At 38.4% G+C, this 16,178-nt stretch overlaps 1 protein-coding gene across 1 annotated transcript in view; it reads left to right on the forward strand.

Moving 5' to 3' along the window:
• The window catches only part of LOC113141529 (nuclear GTPase SLIP-GC-like), a 29,656-nt gene extending 14,396 nt beyond the window's left edge, over positions 1 to 15,260 (forward strand). Inside the window, exons 5-28 of the mRNA XM_026326002.2 lie at positions 2,461 to 2,542; positions 2,736 to 2,848; positions 3,119 to 3,148; positions 3,526 to 3,607; positions 4,125 to 4,237; positions 4,480 to 4,512; positions 4,757 to 4,796; positions 4,946 to 5,023; positions 5,199 to 5,292; positions 7,549 to 7,765; positions 7,895 to 8,116; positions 9,323 to 9,529; positions 9,632 to 9,807; positions 10,651 to 10,744; positions 10,832 to 10,919; positions 11,036 to 11,157; positions 11,508 to 11,684; positions 11,770 to 11,924; positions 12,122 to 12,239; positions 12,849 to 12,957; positions 13,065 to 13,198; positions 14,643 to 14,724; positions 14,807 to 14,888; positions 15,117 to 15,260. Coding sequence (XP_026181787.1) covers positions 2,461 to 2,542; positions 2,736 to 2,848; positions 3,119 to 3,148; positions 3,526 to 3,607; positions 4,125 to 4,237; positions 4,480 to 4,512; positions 4,757 to 4,796; positions 4,946 to 5,023; positions 5,199 to 5,292; positions 7,549 to 7,765; positions 7,895 to 8,116; positions 9,323 to 9,529; positions 9,632 to 9,807; positions 10,651 to 10,744; positions 10,832 to 10,919; positions 11,036 to 11,157; positions 11,508 to 11,684; positions 11,770 to 11,924; positions 12,122 to 12,239; positions 12,849 to 12,957; positions 13,065 to 13,198; positions 14,643 to 14,724; positions 14,807 to 14,888; positions 15,117 to 15,129 — 2,661 coding nt within the window. The 3' untranslated portion in view covers positions 15,130 to 15,260. The remainder of the gene's footprint in view (positions 1 to 2,460; positions 2,543 to 2,735; positions 2,849 to 3,118; positions 3,149 to 3,525; positions 3,608 to 4,124; positions 4,238 to 4,479; positions 4,513 to 4,756; positions 4,797 to 4,945; positions 5,024 to 5,198; positions 5,293 to 7,548; positions 7,766 to 7,894; positions 8,117 to 9,322; positions 9,530 to 9,631; positions 9,808 to 10,650; positions 10,745 to 10,831; positions 10,920 to 11,035; positions 11,158 to 11,507; positions 11,685 to 11,769; positions 11,925 to 12,121; positions 12,240 to 12,848; positions 12,958 to 13,064; positions 13,199 to 14,642; positions 14,725 to 14,806; positions 14,889 to 15,116) is intronic.
• The last annotated feature ends 918 nt before the right edge of the window (positions 15,261 to 16,178 follow it).

Below are 16,178 nucleotides of genomic sequence, written 5' to 3' on the forward strand. Positions count from 1 at the left end.
TCGACTGTCAATGTTTTGTTAGCGTTTGTAGTAAGTTGGAGAAAGTTGGAGAAAGTTGTGTAACACTAAATTTCGTTTTGGGAGTGTTTGCTGAGTAAATGTAACTTTAGACAACAGAACCAACCAACGGTTAAGAAAAGCAGTTTTTAAGTGGTTGTGATTGTAAATATAGTCCTGTAACATGTGAGTTTAGAGTGTTAACCAGCCAGTCACAACTTGGGTGGCAGGAGAAAGAGGCGCCAGATCTCACTACTTGACTTCCGGTGTGTATGTGCGTGCGTGTGTGCGCGTGCGTCTTCACGTGTCAATTCTATAGTATCACCCATTTTACTAATGATGTTCATACTTTCACTTCCGTCTTTAAACACCTCAAGGTGTGCCTGTTGCTAGGTGACCACACTTTGTAACGTGCAGTGAACAGGAAATGTAGTCCTGCAGCCCCTGTGTCTGCACAGTATCAGACTTTTAATGGTGCTCAGTCCCTGAAGAAAATGTGGTAGGGATGAGTCTGTAGAAAACGAGAAAAGCCGACTCCTGTCGAGAGGAGCCGAATCTTCAGCCGCTCCTACTCAGTCTGCTGTAGATCTATGTAGGCAGGGGCGGGATTTTATTTTGATGGACACAACATGCGGCCAATAACATGCGAGGACAGACTGATCATATTCTGTGAAAGAAGGAAGGGGGCAGACGCTCGGGTGAACTGTAGTAGGTGTAGTGGTACAGGCCAGGTACACAGAGCGAGAGAAAGAGGCGGGGGAGCCGGATGTAAATGCAAGCACGGCGGAAAAAGTGAAGCAATGGGCGGAAATCGAAACAACTTTACTCACGTAGAGGAGATATCAGATCAGACCGTCCAAGCTGAGGCATTTTTTCTGAATGCCGACCCTGCACTAAAGACTTTTGTCTAAAGTGTCATCATGTTAAGACCTCGGCCTTTTTTTATTTGGTTTGGTTGCTGTGATTGTGTGTTCATGTTTGATTAAAATGTTAAACTGTAGTCAGTTGTATTTTTTGTAACAAAAATGCATTAAAAATAAGGCTTTTATGAAAACACTGACTAAACCATTGCTTACCATTGCTGCTAAATTAGGCTCTTAGGCTCAGAGTGATACTAAATAAAAAGCCATTTGGGATCCGTAAGAGCTGACTCTCCTAAGAGGGCCGAGCAAAAAAAGAACTGAATCTTTGAAAAGAGCTGAACCTGCCATCACTAGGATGTGGCATTTATACAGGGCCTCATGCTCTCTGACAGGGGTCTTGCTGGTGGTCTTGCTCTCCCCCTTGTCTCCATCACTGTCCTCTCCTTTGTGCTGTCAACCAAATAGCAAACCTAACATCCAAAGTTTTCCTTCATTTGTTAATGAAGAAGAATATTGCGTTGCTTTATAATACTAGATGCTATTGATATTTCATAGCACTTGCACTAAAATAATAAAGTGCATCAGTTACAGTAGCGCATTACCTGGCAAATGTGCAGCTGCGTCAATTAATGTTGTGTGACAGTATTCACAGCATGGAGCTGTAACCACCATGGATTTAATCTCCACTATGAAATCCCTCTCCACCTCCTTCTTCCACTTTGCTTTTATGTGTGTGGCAGATTAGAAAACAAAACAAGTTTGTGAAATAAGACATTAGTTAATAATAGGCCTAATGAATAATAATAATGCCAGACTATGATCTGCAGCATAAAAAATGACACCCAGTAAGATCAAACTCTGTCAGATGTTTTTGCACGGCAGTTTTTATGGGTCCAAAAGTGGTGAATATTAATATGTTTGGCTTGAGATCCAGTAGCATCTCCTGAATTTCTGAACATCACTGCTGCAGCTACTGTACATCTTTGTACAAAAGTACAATTCATATAATTTAGTAATAGTAATTCATAGTCTTAATAAGTGTCTGCAATACATTTGAATTGATGTTGCTGAACCTCCACCTTGGGCAAAGAGAAAACTGCTGAGAGGTGGAGCCAGTACAAAAGAAAGAACTGAAAACAGACTAATCAGCAGAATAGTCATGTTTGTGCGGAACAATTGAATTGAACAGTAACTTTATTACCTTCACAAGTTAGTATTTTGTTGATACACTACAATAAATACTAAGATAATATATAGATGTTTATAATTGTTATACTGAATATAATAGTTTTTTTTGCGTGGTTCAAATTCAGAAATGAAACAAAATAAAGATATATTCAGGATATTCATATAAATTGCATTAAGCCATGGTCAGCTTGCACCATCAGTGGAAGTTAAAACCTGCTCAGCAAATTTGATTTCACAACTCAGTTACACTACACTGTAAATAGTTGGATTGGATTTTAATTAAGCAGTTGGTTCAACAGGTTTGTGTACATTTCACTGCACCTCATTTTCAATTGTTAACTCACAGTTAAACACAACATATGACTGTCTCTTGTTGCTGATTGATGGAATTGATTATTTCTCTTCCTTCCAGTTGCTGTTGTTGGACATGGATGGGTTTGTTTGTAGCAAGTTAACTGAATGGGGCCTCAGCCAGTGGATAGAAACGTTTCAAGGTAAATCAATGCCAATCTTCATTTGTGGGCACAGATATACACTAGAAGGTCTGTGAGCTTGTAATGCTCTTGAAAATAAAAATGGGGAGCTATGCCCTGACTATTTCACTCCTTATGAAATATGTAGGGTATCTATTTAAAATGAACATTTTGTCACATGAGTAAATTTGAACCGAATCTGTTTTAATTATAGAACGATGCATTGACGAGAAAACACTTTACTGTCTTCCTGCTGACGAAATCAAAGAACTGATCCCATTAATGGGACCACGGGCAAAATTCAAGGAAAAACTCAGATTACTAAAGGTAATGTTCTGCTCAGTGAGGATGCTCTTACAAGTACAGACATGAACATTGATGGTAAACTTTGCAATTATTTTCTTTTTTACAAGAGAAAACAAACCACAACAGTTGAACAGTTGATTTTTTTTTTTTGTTCACATGTGTTCAGTGAAGTTTCATAAATAATTTGTTACAAGAATGATCATATATTAAGACATTTATTATACTAATATCGTATTTCCAATGTAAAGCCAATATTTTAGAAGATACAGTAATTATCTTTATCTGTGTCAGCAGGAGCAGGAAGAAGCTGCAAATTCTAAGGTAAGGAAAATTCACAGGCATGTAATTAGTTTCTTTATGCATACATACTGAGGACATCCCATACTTTCTAGATTATAAGTCACACTGGAATATTAGTGGGTTTTAGCAAAAACTGTCTTGTTGAACAGAAAAAACAGATATAAGTCACTTTGATGTAGAAGTTGCATTTCTAATGATACTAATTATAGTCTAAATTAGGCTTTGAAGTACCTAGGCTAGGCATAACAACAAGTAGAAGTGCATTACCCAGTTCATTTAACTAATCATCCTCTGTGTCAAGTAACAACTCTGCCAACTTCAGGGAGAAGGTGAAGCGGTATGTCCTTCTCAGTTTGACCAAATGCAGACACTCACTTCAAACTTTCTTGACCTTCCAGTTGCTGTGGTCGGACATGGATGAGTTTGTTCGTAACAAGCTAACTGAATGGGGCCTCAGCGAGTGGATAGAAAAGTTCCAAGGTAAATCATTCCTATTCTTCTTTAGTTTGGCACAGAAAATTAACTAATAATTTGCAAACACATAAACAGGTACAAGTACTAGTTTAACATTTGCATTACAATACTAACATATACTTTGCAGTTTTTTTGAGAAATAAAGTTTGACATGTCCTGGTAATTATTGTGTTCACAAAGTATAAAATCTCTTGCAGTAAAATCTTGTATATTTTCACACAATTATGATTTTATTAATTAATAAACTTCACAATAACAGCTAATACATACAAACTAATGTGCTACTGAAATATAATTTCTGCACCAGTGGCATTGAAAATATGACTGAAAAGCAGTGAATAGTTAAAATACTATAAATATGAATTTAGCTCAAACCATTAATCTATTAGATCTGTGAGCCTGTAATGTCCTTGAAAATAAAAGTGAACACATATGCCTATTTTACTCATTATGAAATAGCTTGGATATGAATTTAAAATGAACATTTTGTTGAGTAAGACTGAATTGAATGTTTCAATTGCAGAACAACGCATTGATGAGGAAAGCCTTTACTATCTTCCTGTTGAAGATATCAAAGACCTAATCCCATTAATGGGACCACGGGCAAAATTCAATGAAAAACTGAGACTGTTAAAGGTAATGTTCTGTTATATAAAGATGGTGTTACAGGTACAGGGGCATGGACATTGATGTTAAAATCTTTGCAGTTGTTTTATTTCATTTCAAGAGAAAACAAACCATAACATTTGATTCACTGAAGGTTCATAAATAATTTGCTATGAGAATTATTAAGATATTTATTATACTACTATTGTATTTACAATATTAGCCCAAGATTTTAGAAATGCATCGATACAGTAATTATTTTTATCTGTCAGCAGGTGCAGAAAGAAGCAGAAGATCCTGCTGAGGTAATGATAAAAGTCAATTTCACAGGCATGGAATTTGTTTATTTATGCATATGTATTGAGGACATTCTGTATTTTCTGGACCACAAGTCACACTGGAGTATTATTTTACTTTTAGCACAAAGGATTTTGTTGAACAGGAAAATACATATTCAAGTCACTTCAGTGTATGAGTTGCATGTCTAATTATAGTCTAAATTAGTCTATGAAGAAACTGGGGTTTTAAAGGTCGAATATTTATGTTCAGTCTCAGGTTTTTCCATCTACCAGTGGAACAAGAGCTCCAGGTGAGATCTACAGTTTCTTTTTTCATTAGATGTAGATTGTAATATTAATAGTAATATAGAGGTACATGCATCAATTTTCATTTTGGTTGCTTTTTTCTGTTGTTTTTCTTTTTTATATTTCAAAATATAAATTTAAAAAATCCAATAAGGAAAAAGAAAGCCTGATTTTCAGGATGAGTCCAGCAATTCGCCGTTACTTAATTTTAAACAACGTCGATTGAACCCAGGTATTTATACAACATATTCCTGAATTTCCTTGCATTTTATTTGACTCAATTTTTTTTGCATTGACTAGCTAACCTCTAAGGCTTTAATTCTGTTTTTTTATATCACAACACCTTATTGTACATTGATAAGCTACACTGGTTCATGATTCCTGCTGAATAGTTTTTCCTCTGACAGAAAAGACCATTCTGTCTGATGTGAAAGAGATCATGGAGAAAGTCAGTCAGAGGCTGCCTAAAGAAAACACAACAAAGCTCAATGAATTCCTGAAGTAGGTGTTAGGTTTTCCATATTCCTTATTCTGTGTTGTATTTGTCTGAGTCTGCTGACCAGGGGCTGGTTTCTCTAAAAAACCTTAGACTGGTTTGTGTTGTTGTGTCTGTCTTAACTTGTTCTTAGATTAGTCCAATTGCAAGTTAGACCATCCATCCATCCATCCATCTCCTTCCGCTAATCTGGGGCCGGGTCGCGAGGGCAGTAGCCGAATCAGGGATACCCAGACTTCCTTCTCCCTGGACACTTCCTCCAACTCTTCCGGGGGGACACCGAGGCGTTCCCAGGCCAGCCAGGAGACATAGTCCCTCCAGCGTGTCCTGGGTCTTCCCCCGGGGCCTCCTCCTGGTGGGACATGCCCAGAACACCTCCCCAGGGAGGTGCCCAGGAGACATCTAAAACAGATCCCCGAGCCACCTCAACTGACTCCTCTCGATGTGGAACAGCAGCGGCTCTACTACGAGCTCCTCCCGGTTGACCGAGCTCCTCACCCTATCTCTAAGGGAGCGCCCGGCCACCCTGCGGAGGAAGGTCATTTCAGCCACTTGTATCCGCGATCTTGTCCTTTCGGTCATGACCCAGAGCTCATGACCATAGGTGAGAGTAGGAACGTAGATGGACCGCTAAATCGAGAGCTTCGCCTTCCGGCTTAGCTCCTTCTTCATCACAATGGACCGGTACACCGACCGCATTACTGCTGCCGATGTCCCTATCCGTCTGTCAATCTCACGTTCCATCCTTCCCTCACTCGTGAATAAGACCCCGAGATACTTAAACTCCTCCACCTGAGGCAGGATCTCTCCCCTGGCCTGGAGATGGCAAGCCACCTTTTTCTGGTTGAGTACCACGGCCTCGGACTTGGAGGTGCTGATTCTCCTCCTCCTTTCCTCCTCCTGGATCCAAGGTTCGACCACCGGCCGGATCCTCCTCTCCAGTACCCTGGCATAGACGTTCCCCGGGAGGCTGAGGAGTGTGATCCCTCTGTAGTTGGAACACACCCTCCGGTCCCCCTTCTTAAAAAGGGGAACCACCACCCCGGTCTGCCAATCCAGGGGTACTGTTCCTGAATGCCAAGTGATGTTGCACAGGCATGTCAGCCATGACAGCCCAATAACATCCAGAGACTTGAGCTGCTTTGCCACCGAGGAGCTGCCAATCTACCTCAGTGACTTCGGCTTGGGTGATGGTTGGATCAGCCTCCGAATCCCCAGCCCGTGCCTCCCTTATGGAAGACGTGTTGACGGGATTGAGGAGATCCTCAAAGTATTCCTTCCACCGTCCAACAATATCCCCAGTCGAGGTCAGCAGCTCCCCACTTCCACTGTAAACAGTGTTGGTGGAGCACTGTTTCCCCCTCCTGAGGCGCCAGACGGTTTGCCAGAATCTGTTTGGGGCCGAAAGGCAGTCCTTCTCCATGGCTTCACCGAACTCCTCCCATACCCGAGTTTTTGCCGCCGTCACCGCCTGGGCTGCAGTACGCTTGGCCCAACGTTACCCGTCAGCTGCTTTGGGAGTCCCACAAGCCATCCAAGCTTGGTAGGACTCCTTCTTCAGCTTGACGGCATCTCTTACCTCTGGTGTCCACCACGGGTTCGGGGATTGCTGCCACAACAGGCACCCGTCCACAGAAGGGCGGCCCCACGTTGCTCTTTCGGGCTTTGGCTGGCTGGGCCCCATGTGGGGAGACTCAGCCACCAGGCGCTCGCCAGCAGGCCCCAATCCCAGGCCTGGCTCCAGGGTGGGGACCCGGCTTTGGCGACGTCATGGTCCTCGATTTTTGCTTCATAAGAGGTCACTGAACTGCTCTTAGTCTGGTCCGTCACCTAGGACCTGTTTGCCTTGGGAGACCCTGCCAGGGGCATATAGCCCCGGACAACATAGCTCCTAGGATCATACGGGCACTCAAACACCTCCACCACGATAAGGTGGCGGTTCAAGGAGGGGACAAGTTAGACCATTTCACAAAAATATGTACTGACTTATTTAAAACCAATAAAGTTGGGCTAATGCAGAGAAATGTGTCCAAATGTGACAGAATTTTAGGCTTTATAATTGAATGTTCCTTTCTTTCCAAAATGCATCTTGTATGAGTGTTCATTAGAGAATATAACAATATTTGTTAGTGTTACTTTAAATTAGTCTTGTGAGCAGGTTGTTCATACAAAAACATCTTCTTGGTTTTGACAATTTCTTTAGCATTTGTATATTTTCCAAATGAATCATTTAACCCACATTTAAAATCTTTGTACAACAGGATTAAAATCAGGGAGTTGGAGACAGACAAGAGGGAGCTGGTTGGTGTCTTTGGTAAAACTGGGGCTGGAAAGAGCTCTCTGATAAATGCCATCATTGGAAAGGAGAATCTTTTGCCCTCTGGAAGTGTCAGTGCATGTACCTCAGTCATGATTAAAGTAGAGGCTAATGTGCACAGCTCAAAGTATGAGGCAGAGATTGAGTTCATGACAAGAGAGGTAAAATGAGCTAAATATGTTTATGATGACTTGATGCTGGTTGAAAAGTTATGATGTAGCTGCAGAAATACAGTTGCCGGTGTACTCTACATCTTACTGAGTTAAACTTTTCTCCTTTTTGATTTTCAGGAGTGGAAAGATGAGTTATGGTCCATGATTCAATATATTGGGGATAACACAGATCAGGAAAGGGAAGATGATGATGATTATCATGAGATTGTGGAAAAGCTGTCAGCTTTGTATGGAGAAGAGTGGGAAAACAAATCCACAGAAAACTTGATGGACAACAAGTATTTCAGAGAAATTCCAGAGTTTCACATTTCCAAGACAAAGACTTTGACATGTGAAACAGTAAGTAGCTTTTGAAAAAGCTAATATGTCATTTCATAGAAATCAATACTCTGGATTATATGTTATTAGTTTACAGTCATTAAGGTTCTCAGCCTAGCCATTCCAGTATGATTAGGTACAACATTAACTGTAACAGTTGTAAAATTAAGAGCAGTACTAAACAGTGTTTTTAAAAAACAGCGTATTTGATCAAACTTAATCATTCCAAACCATATCAAATTAACCCTTTACATTACAATCACATGCTCAACACAATGAAAAAACATTGTTTCTACAGCAAAAGAAATTTAAATAACAACTTAGACATATTGCATTGAACCTGAAAAGGTCATACTGAGTTTGTATTATTGAATGTCATTGCTGCTTTTGACCCAGAAGGAGCAATTTTAAAATTAACATCAATACTATACTTATACTAAATGTTAGAATAAGGGCATTGTAAATTGCTAACTGTGTTATGAGAATTGTCATTTTGTAGACAGATTTATGTAAAGGGTGTAACCAGGCATGTCATAGTTGAGGAAACCCAGGTTTTCTGTGCAAATCACCAAGACATGTAAATGTATGGATGTGAACTTTGTATGAACTCTGAAGTTAACCTATGTTTCAACTCTCCCCTATTGTGTAAAGTGAGACGGTGCCTGGAACCCATGTAACCACCTCCAGATATAAATTAAAGTGTTCTGAGCGGGCTCGTGGCTGCAGCCGGAGATAAGCAACAAGTTTGTATCTCCTAACAGTCACGAGCTCAACCTAGAACAAAGAAAAGAAAGTCTCTGTTTAAATGTTTGATTAGAACCAACACTAAACAACTTATTTCTCTGGCTGTGACTCACTTACTGTGTTAAACATGTTTAATAACGAATGAAGACAACTGAGTCCATTGTCTTTGGTGCCCAGTATAAATGATACATTATGGCATTTGTTGTTTTATAAATAGTCAATAAATTACAGTTTTGTTCCATTTCAAAAGTAAAAAGGTTTTCCAGGCATTAATCTCAAGAAGGTTTTTAAAAAGACTTTTGTTTGTTCTAACTAGAAAAAGCAGAAAAGTTTTATTAAAAACAAAAGAAAATAAAGACAGTACACTAATTTTCTGCAACTGACTTAAAAAATTCTACCAACTATATGAGTAGGACAGAATTATGTTTCTTACATGTTTTTTCTTTAGCTTTCTAATGCCTTTAATTTTTTCATTCATTGCAGGCTGAAGAGCTGTCTGCAAAATGTGTCAAATTCACCAGGGGTAAGTCAAAAAAAAGAGCAGACAAAAACATTAAGAGGTGGTATTGGCCACTAGTGAAGTGTGTGACTGTCAGGGTGCCTCAGAATGATCTTCTCCAGCATGTCACACTTGTGGACCTTCCTGGAAATGGGGACCGTAACAAGAGCAGAGACAGGATGTGGAAAGAGGTAAACCACTGTGAATTATAGATGTTTCGTTACACATACAATGTTATTACAAAACGCTGATAATTATTAACCCATAAGTAACGTGCTGATATTTTGAATTAGCTTGTTGGAAGTTGCTCTACAGTGTGGATTGTGACGGAAACTAATCGAGCAGCATCAGAGAAAGAAGCCTGGGACATCCTGGAAAGTGCCAGCAGCCTCATGGGAAATGGTGGCGAGTGTCAGCACATTCACTTTATCTGCACCAAGACTGATGTTATTGATGAGTTACATGATCAGTAAGTAACTGAACCTGTCAAATATATATGGTAAACATCTAAAGAAGACCCTGACACAACCCAACTAAAAACCATTAAAACTGCAGAACTGTGTTTCATTTTCTTGGTTTTCAGCACTGACTACAATTGTTCCTATAGTTGCATGGAAAGTAGGGTAGGGTATCATTAAGGACATCACAATACGTACCTCAATACAGTATGGTACGATACGATATAGTTTGCTACCAATATATAGTCAACATAATTTAAAAAATAGTGCTGACATTGCACTTCAATAATGATCACTAACTTACTTCAACCATATTAGTTCAGAAGAAAAACAAAGCACACTATGATAAACAACAAACAGAACGATATATTAAGCTAGACACTTCCTTGTTCTCCTGTCATGTGAACTAAGAGATGTTCCATTTTTCTTCATTTTCTTCACTTCTCCATACAACAACACTGTAAGTGTACAGATTGTAATGCACCACCGACCAAATCTGAAATCTTTTGTGCATGAGCTGAGGTAGATGTTAGCTTATATGGCATTAACTTTTAACATGGTGTCTTTGTAGGTGAACCTGCTGGTCATGTTTCTTGTATGCCATATTAGAACACAGCAATGCTCACAAATAATTTTAGTTTTTTCCCATTACTACTTCCATCTTCAACTTTAAAGCCAAAATACAGCCAAACATCTGTTTTCTATAAAATAAAATGCATTTGCATTTCTATTTTTCAGAATGGGTTTAATAAAAGATTATTTGGCTTTGATTGTAAGAAGACTGTGTGAAAAATGTTGGAATAAATTTCAGGTTTCAGTGCTGCACTGGATACACATCTTTTCTCATACTACAGGTCAGCAGCTGAACGTCATGCTCACATACTTGAAAGAAACATGGAAGTCAAGGAAGATGTGCAGACACAATTCAACAAACTGCACAGGGTTAAGGTGAGTTATAAGTTATAACAGAAAATGTAACACAAAGACTTTGTGTAACTGTAAGTCTTACCTTAACACTGACTCTTTTTTGTCCAGAAACAATTCAGTGATGGATGTTTCAAAGTGTTCACAGTGAGCTCCAAAGAGTTTCTGAACAAAAAACATCTAGAGAAAGATGACACTGGTAGGTGAAGCCTCCATAACAGAAAATATCTACCTCAAATACATAATTAGTTTTTTAAGACTAATTTGATCATGACATTGCAGTATATGTAATGTACAAAACTGCAGTTTTTACAGAAATACCCAAACTTCAGGATTTTCTGCAAAATCTCAATGACTGTCACTCAGAGACATTAAACTATGTGTCTGGAGCTTATGGGATTCTCTCTTTGATGCAGGGGACTAAAAGTCGACTGGTGGTAAAATTAAGTTTTAATACAATATTCACTCTCTTGAATTGTTTTAATTTTCATTGATAGTCACAGAAAGCTACATTCAAATAGGAAATATCTATGTGAAGCAGTTATGTTAAAATCCCAATGTAATCTACATTTAATTATTATCATTGCATAAATTTTGATTTCCATGATTTAGTTTACCTCAAAGAGGCAGTATAGCCACATTTATTAGAGGGTGGTCTCCTTATATCAGAACATCATAACAAAATTTTGAAAAGAAACAAACACTGAAATGAAAGAAGCTTCAACAGCTATTTTTGACTGTGTAGTTTCACTGCCATAAATACTAAATGTGTTGTTTTTGATTCCAGGCTGACAAAAAAGCAGCTGTGTGCAGACAGCTTGAAGGAAAAATAAGGAATGAACTTGATGAAGTGAGAAAATCCATGGAAGAGGCTAATATGACTTTTGAAAAATGCCTCACTGAAGGGGTTGAAAAATCAAAAAGTTCATGTGAGGAAAACTTGAGGTCCATCATATATCCTAGGGTACTTAAACAATCATTTGATTAAAGCATCTGATTTTGCACATTGGATGCAGATGTAATTCAAGATGTTTTTCTGTTTGTCTCAGGGAACACCAGGTAGCGCTTTTCACAAGACATTAAAGAGTTTAGTTGAGAAAAATGGAATCCATAAAACGGGGAAAGGGAAGCCAATTAACCTCAATGCCAAGTTATCATCACACTTGACTGACAGCATTGATGAGAAATTCAGGAAGACCTTCCCGTAAGAAATGACTTAAGTAGGACATAAAACATAGTGTTGGCTCATTTTCTGAACTCTGGAGAATGGGACTATATTGTCTAATTTTACAAACAAAATTAAAGTACATAATGCAAAATATATAATGTATAAAATACATCATTAAATCACAATCTGACAGTTCTACCTTTATGAAACATTTCATTGTGTTAACATCACAGAAATGAAGGAAAATCTGGACCGTACCATGGAGTCATCAATAAGTTTTCACTTGGTACAGAGGAGCTGATTCAGCAGAACAAAGATGTTGAACTGCAGCTGATGTTTCTCAAAACAGAGGTAAAAAATGAGAATAGAAACATCCTTTTCATTCATGTATTGTCAGTGAGACTTCAGCAGAATGAGATTAAAATATACATGTACAGCACTGTGCAAATGTTTCAGCCACTGTAGATGTTTAGATTCCTATGACACAAAAGCCTACCCTCAAGGAGGCATCCTAAATTAATTCTGCAGCATGACAATGACTCCAGACACACAACTAGTCACAAACTACTATGTTAAGAGACAAGAACAACAAAGATCCTTTTAACAGATAACATCAGTCTGGGATTACATGAAGAGACAGAAGCAACAGAGAGGCTTAAGCTTAGAACAGAACTATAGCAAGTTCTCAGAGATTTGTGGAACAACCAACTTGACAAGTAAATAGAAAAAGTGTGTGTCCCTCCAGGAGAATTGGTGATGTTTAAAATACTGATTTGATTCAGGTTTTTCTGTTTGTCCGCACTTTCACTGCTTAAAACATTTGCACAGTACTACAGTATATATCACAATGTTGATATAGTCATAAACTGTAGAGTAAGTTCTGACACTGAAAAGTGAAGCCTTATTTGTAATAACTTGATCTATGTAAAATGTTTATCAATACTTCATTTTCTCTCTAAGGAAGAAAAACTTAAGACAAAACTCAACAGAACCATCCGGGACGACAAGAAAAAGATTTACAACAGTCTGACAGACACAATCGAAGAATCCATGAAGGAATGCTATGAAAGTACAAAAGAAGATCCTGACATACACAAGCTGATGCTCTAATAATACACATTTATTATAATTGTACAGAAAATCTAAGTTTGACAACAATTTTCTGTTTTATTGTAGAAGCAGCAGATTTTAAAGGAAAGGACACACTGCAAAACATGAGGGAAACTCTTGAAAGTCACGTGCGTGACAAAAAACACACGATGTTTGAGAGCGCTAGAAATCGTGTGTCGGCAGGCCTGGAGAAATTAAAGGTTTGTCACACTTTAAAATACAGAATATAATATTGACCTGGTAAAGATGTTGCCCTGCACATTTTTTCTTATCCGGGAATACAGGACATCAGTTACATGATGAAGTCGTGAAGGCTGTCACGACTGGGGGGATTGTGGACCAATAATTCGCCCACTCTGTTAACTCGGTATAAAAGACTGAAAAACAGGGAACCGAAAACACAAGTCTCTCTCCTCGGGCTGATCACAGCATGAGAAATTCAAAAAACAGACATTCATTCCTCCTGCGTGTTGCGGCCTGGAAATATGTTAGAAATTCTATGCTTTGGCAATGTGTGAGTTAAGTTTTATGAGGGGAATATAATCAATTTAATTACTATTTTGCCGTTAGTTTAAATATTTTTCAGATTTGTTTTACTGCTAAGAGGTCAGGGGTAATCATTTTGATGACGTCATTTTTAAAAGTATGCGCAGAGAGCGAGAGAGCATGTATTAGCAGTGTGTGGGTCAGATCTCTGTGTGCAACGCTAAAGAAAAACTCCAACAGTGAATCGGGAGAATAAAACGTTGCAGAGAAAAGGAAAAAAGGGAGACGAAGTCTGATTCAGTCTTGTCTGTCCAAGGGTGCAACATGCGCAAAAACAACTCTCCAATTCAGTGCAGACATGAGCAGCTCATAATTTAGCTGGAAAAGCAGGGAAACGAAAATCTCCTCTTGAAGAAAACACACAAAAAAACTGTTGCGCTAAAAACTTTTCTTTGCTACAACTTAGCAAAAACATGGTCTAGGTTAGCGCCCCTTGATTGTCGGAGTCATCACAACAGCAAGCTCCTCTTGAGCAAGATACAAACAGTAATACTCCTTTCGAGAGACAAGGAAGCGCTACAGCAGGGCCAGGCACAATTTGTGGATTTTAAGAGGTGCCACGGCATTTTAAGAGGTGCTACTGCCGATGCCACTACCTGCTGACTCTCAAGCGCTACTTTAGCTTGGCTAGGAGAGGGGAGAGGTCCGTGATCAACAATCCTATGGAAGAATCGGGTGGCGTGGAGTAAATTTAGGCAGGCAAATCCTGATGAGCTGTAGGTCAAGGCACAGAAATAATAACAGACAACCTGGCGATTTGTCTTTGGCTGCAAGTCGGTATATATCTGTGAACTCAGGAGAGAGCACAGGTGGAAACAATTACTTAATCTGTTAAGCGAAAACCAGATCCTGTATGATCACATGTAAACTAACAAAAACGTAATACAGGAAGTCAAGTTGCGGATCATGACAAAGGCGTTGACACAAATGAGCAGTTAGAAATATAAAATCATTTATAGCCACTGATCCTTTTATCAGCCCAGTCTGAGAAGCCTTTTGTACACACATTTAAACAGTTAAAATCTATGATTCAGTAAATACTGAACACAACATTTGGCTGTTTGAGCAATAAATGATAAAGATTCTGATGCTGTTTAGGAGGAAATCCTGCAGGACCTGAAGAAAACCCTGATGAAATCAATGGAGCTGTCACTCAGGACAGATGATTACTCAATCCCAGGTAAAGAGATCAAATCTAAATTAAAGCAGTTATGTTATGGTAAACAAAATTGAAAACGCTATGCTTTTGTTTATGTTTTTAGATGTGTCAGAAGAACTTGAGATGGTGAAGAGGTGCTACCATGAACTGAGAGACATTCAAGATGAAGAAATGTCAGTAACTGGGTAAAACCTTTGATGAAATGTTCTACAAAATAAATGTTCTACACAGTATATATAATGGGCCTTGATTATGAGCTGAGTGAAACCTAAAATTCTTCAAACATATGATTTTATGTTTCAGTGTGATTTTGTGTTCCTCATGTGTATAAGACAAATGCTCAGTAATGGTTGATGTGACAGTCCTTCTGTTTGTCATCATGTTTGAATGTTTATCTCTGGTGGATGTTCCAGGTTGGCTGAGTAGAGAGAAACAGCAGGAATTACCCACTAAATGTCCCTGCAGGCCTGAGGCTGAGGATCTGATCTCAACTGTTTTTGTCAAGTTATTATCCCTGTTTGCTTTGACTGTTGTTTTGATGTTTTCTATGACTTTACTTTTTTAGTAATTACTTACAGATTTTATGCCGTTGATTGATTATAGTCCAGAAACAGAGAGAATATGTGAGGAGAGAGGATGCAAAGGTCCCAAAACCAGGGACATTATAGTTTACATAGTACAGGTCTTAGCCACCAGGCCACTATGAGGCCTCAGAGGATTTGTGTTTTTAATCATTTTTTAAAATATTTTCTATTCATGTTTCTTGGTCTGTTTTCAGTGGGTTTTATGAATTTATTGTGGTTGTCATTAGATAGACTGCAGTTTTGGTGATTTTACTGATGTGTAAATTAAAGCTTGAGCCTTGATTACAAAACATACTCTGGGCTGCATTTGACATAGATGATGAATTTTGAAGAATGTTGTTTAATTAATGTTGATGAGCAGAAAAATTAATTTTAGATGTTTTAAACTGTTTTACTACAAAGTAATGGCTTCTATGTTTGTATGAGGAAAAAGTTTCTTTTCTATTCAATTATTCACTATATAATATTTTGTGCGTGTTTGTGTCTGCAGTGAACATGACACATATGTTCTTTATGTAACATTTTGCTAATATTAATTTTTTTTCTACTACATTACAGTCAGAGGGCTGATAAGGGAATCCCTCTGAAAATGTTTATGCAAAGTTTGCTCTGTTTTATTTTTATTTACTTTATATAGGCATATTATTTCTTAATATTCACTTGCCTTCAGTGTAGAGGAAATTTATGATAAATGTCGAGTTTTGTTTTACTATTTGAACTTTTTTTTAATGACATGTACACATTAAATGGGAAATGAAACATCTGACAATCTGAACAGTAAAGTATTTCCAGAAATGATGTCCTGGTGAATGAAGACACTGGTAACAGATTTCAGACACTGATTTAAAACACTCAGTTCTGGTTTATTTGTAGTGGCTTTATTATTAATGG

The sequence above is a fragment of the Mastacembelus armatus genome, chromosome 8 (genome assembly GCF_900324485.2).
Source record: "Mastacembelus armatus chromosome 8, fMasArm1.2, whole genome shotgun sequence".
In the NCBI taxonomy this organism is placed as follows: Eukaryota; Metazoa; Chordata; class Actinopteri; order Synbranchiformes; family Mastacembelidae; genus Mastacembelus; species Mastacembelus armatus.